General features: G+C 35.0%; 1 protein-coding gene across 1 annotated transcript in view; it reads left to right on the top strand.

Annotated features, from left to right (window-relative positions):
* The window catches only part of LOC106469975 (coronin-2B-like), a 33119-nt gene that overhangs the window by 12041 nt on the left and 18199 nt on the right, over window positions 1–2879 (top strand). The window contains exon 2 of the mRNA XM_022398536.1: window positions 1792–1989. Within this exon, the coding sequence (XP_022254244.1) occupies window positions 1792–1989 (198 nt within the window). The remainder of the gene's footprint in view (window positions 1–1791; window positions 1990–2879) is intronic.

The following is a 2879-nucleotide window of genomic DNA, read 5'->3' as shown; positions in this document are numbered from 1 at the left end:
AAGGGATTAGAGTATACTAAACTTTACACATTATATAGGCTACACTAACGTGACGTTTAGGCGGTTCGTTTAATTATTAGACGTGATGTACAGTTTCTGGGGGATGGTTAATGAAAGTGCTCCAAAACGCGACATTCATTTCTTGACGACCTAATATATACAGGTACGTGTGTGTAGACTAAACAGTCAGATCAAAGACCTCTAGTTGTTAAGTATAGTCATGTTTAATTTTGAGTAAGTGACTGGTAGGAGGACAAGTAGACAATTGCACCCACCACCATAAGGGTTTTATCTAGCCCTTTGAACCCAAAAACAGTATTAAGTGTAATTTTTGTAATAAACCCATAGTTGAAAGCGCAACATCACATCTTAAACCGTATTCCTGCAAGTTTTAGGCCACACCATTTGAAAAAAGAGAGTTTGGTATAAAGTGTCCATGCTATGTGAAGTAAAATTTCAGGAAAACGCAATAATAATTTTGAAGTTGGTAAAGAAGTGAAATGGAAACTTATTTGGTAAAGGCTTCCTAATTGATAATGATTTTATAGAGTGTATACGATGAGGAACGAGCAAAATGAAAAAAATTAGAAGTGGACACAGCTAAACACCTAAATAATAAATGTCCACATTATAATTTCAGATTAGGACCTAATAAACCTTTTTATTACAAGTGCCCCCAGTGGTACAGCGGTATGTCTGCGGTCTCGCTACCCGTGGTGGGCAGAACACAGATAGCCCATTGTGTAGCTTTGTGCTTAATTACAAACAAATTATTACAAGTAATAGTCACTTTAATTGGAAACTAGGCATAGCAAACAAAGGTATAGTTCATTTCAGTCGGATCGTAACGCAGACATAATTGTTGTGGCAACTTAAAAGCTCGTATTTTTTACTTCATTTTTAAGGAATTATATTCAGTCAATCACATTACTGCACACAAATATACGCTTTTTTCAGAACGACAAGAAATAGCAGCAATAGATTGCGGAATTAATTTAAAAATTGGTCACACTGGATAATGTACAATAGAAGTTCTAGTACTTTGCATAAAAATTACCAGTCTGTCCTATAATTATAAGACTTGCTAACTTAAGGCTTTGGTGTTTTTGTAACATAGAGAAAAATCTAGTAAATCTTATTGCTCGAAAAATACAAACATTGACGAAAGTTAGCTTCAGATTGCAACAAGGATGGAAGGAGGAGCAACCGGGATGCGATTAATTTTTTGACATAAGTCTAATAGTTTGGAGATGTCTTGCAGCAACACTTTCGCTCAGGAATGTTTGCGGCAACACTTATTCTCAAACTACTATGTGTGGTAGTTATGCTAGGGAGACATTAGGGAGCAATTTCGTGCCCATAGTTTTGTGTGTTATAGTTTTGTCTTAATAATAGAATATATTTTACTTTCATTATTAGTTTAAGCGTCATAATTTAGCTACTTACATAACATATACGAATAATTGGTTCAACCCTAATTCATTTTGTGCTGATATGGAATTGCATTATAAATGACATTTCGAGGAGTACGAAACAGCAAGTTTTAAGATATTTGTATGGTAGCCCTTCAAGGAAAGAAACATGTTATGAGTGTATGCGAATAATTGGTTCAACCCTGATTCGTTTTGTGCTGATATTGAATTATTCTATAGATGACATTTCGAGGAGTACGAAATAGCAAATTCAGACATTTATATGGTAGCCCTTCAAGGAAAGAAACATGTTATGAGTGTATGCGAATAATTGGTTCAACCCTGATTCATTTTGTGCTGATATTGAATTATTCTATAGATGACATTTCGAGGAGTACGAAATAGCAAATTCAGACATTTATATGGTAGCCCTTCAAGAAAAGAAAAGTGTTATGAATGTATACGAATAAGCACGAACGCTCATGACGGGAACCTTTGTGCAGTGAATCCAAAGTTTATTGCCATTATAACGGAATCCACAGGAGGAGGTTCTTTCTTGATATTACCTTTAGAAAAGGTAAGTTGTAGTGTAATATTTCATAAGAGAATTTAGAATATTTTAATAAGTTTTGTGGATAAATATTAACAGGGTTTGCATAACTACGATAGATATTTATTTCGGTTCAAAATTTCTGGCTATATCATAGTTGGTAGTTTTTGGATTATTGACGAAAAACGCTATCTTTCCAGCGGTGATGATAATTATTCCTTAAAAATGTTACTGATAAAGATAAAAGTAATTGAAAGTGATAGAAAGCTATTAGCCTGAATTGTCCTGGTATGTAATTTTGGAAACCCCATACTTTCTGGCTTCAATATTTGAATCTGGAATGAAGTTTCTGTCATTATTTCTCAATTGATGGTTATGAATAGTTATATATACACACACATATATATGTTGGTGTACTTTGGTGACAGATTTTCTTATAGGCAGATTTTGTTGAATAAGACCGATGTCTGTAGGTTTACTTTCTTCTTGGAAATCTTCTCAAGAAGTCGATAAGCCGTTTTAACGTTGTTAGAACAACCCACGAAATAGCCACTGACAAAACCATCAATTTTCTGGATGTACATATCCACGCTAACAACAGCACATACGCCACATCTGTCTATCAAAAACCCACTAATCAGGGAATCTACCTCAACGCTCAGAGTGAATGCCCTCATAGATACAAAACTGGAACCATCCACGCCCTCATCCACCGTACCTACAAAATATCCTCAGATTGGAATCTATTTCACAACAGAATTGCTACACTCCGACAAACATTCATCAATAATGGATATAGTAATACCACATTCGACAAGACACTTCAACGATACCTGGACAGCCGCCAAAAAAAAACACCACTACCGACAACTCCACTGAACAACTCAAAATCTACTATAAAAACCAATTCTCCACTG

Source organism: Limulus polyphemus, unplaced genomic scaffold (assembly GCF_000517525.1).
Source record: "Limulus polyphemus unplaced genomic scaffold, Limulus_polyphemus-2.1.2 Scaffold3751, whole genome shotgun sequence".
NCBI lineage: Eukaryota > Metazoa > Arthropoda > Merostomata > Xiphosura > Limulidae > Limulus > Limulus polyphemus.
Note: the sequence above shows the minus strand (reverse complement) of the source record. Positions and strands in the feature narration are given on the sequence as shown.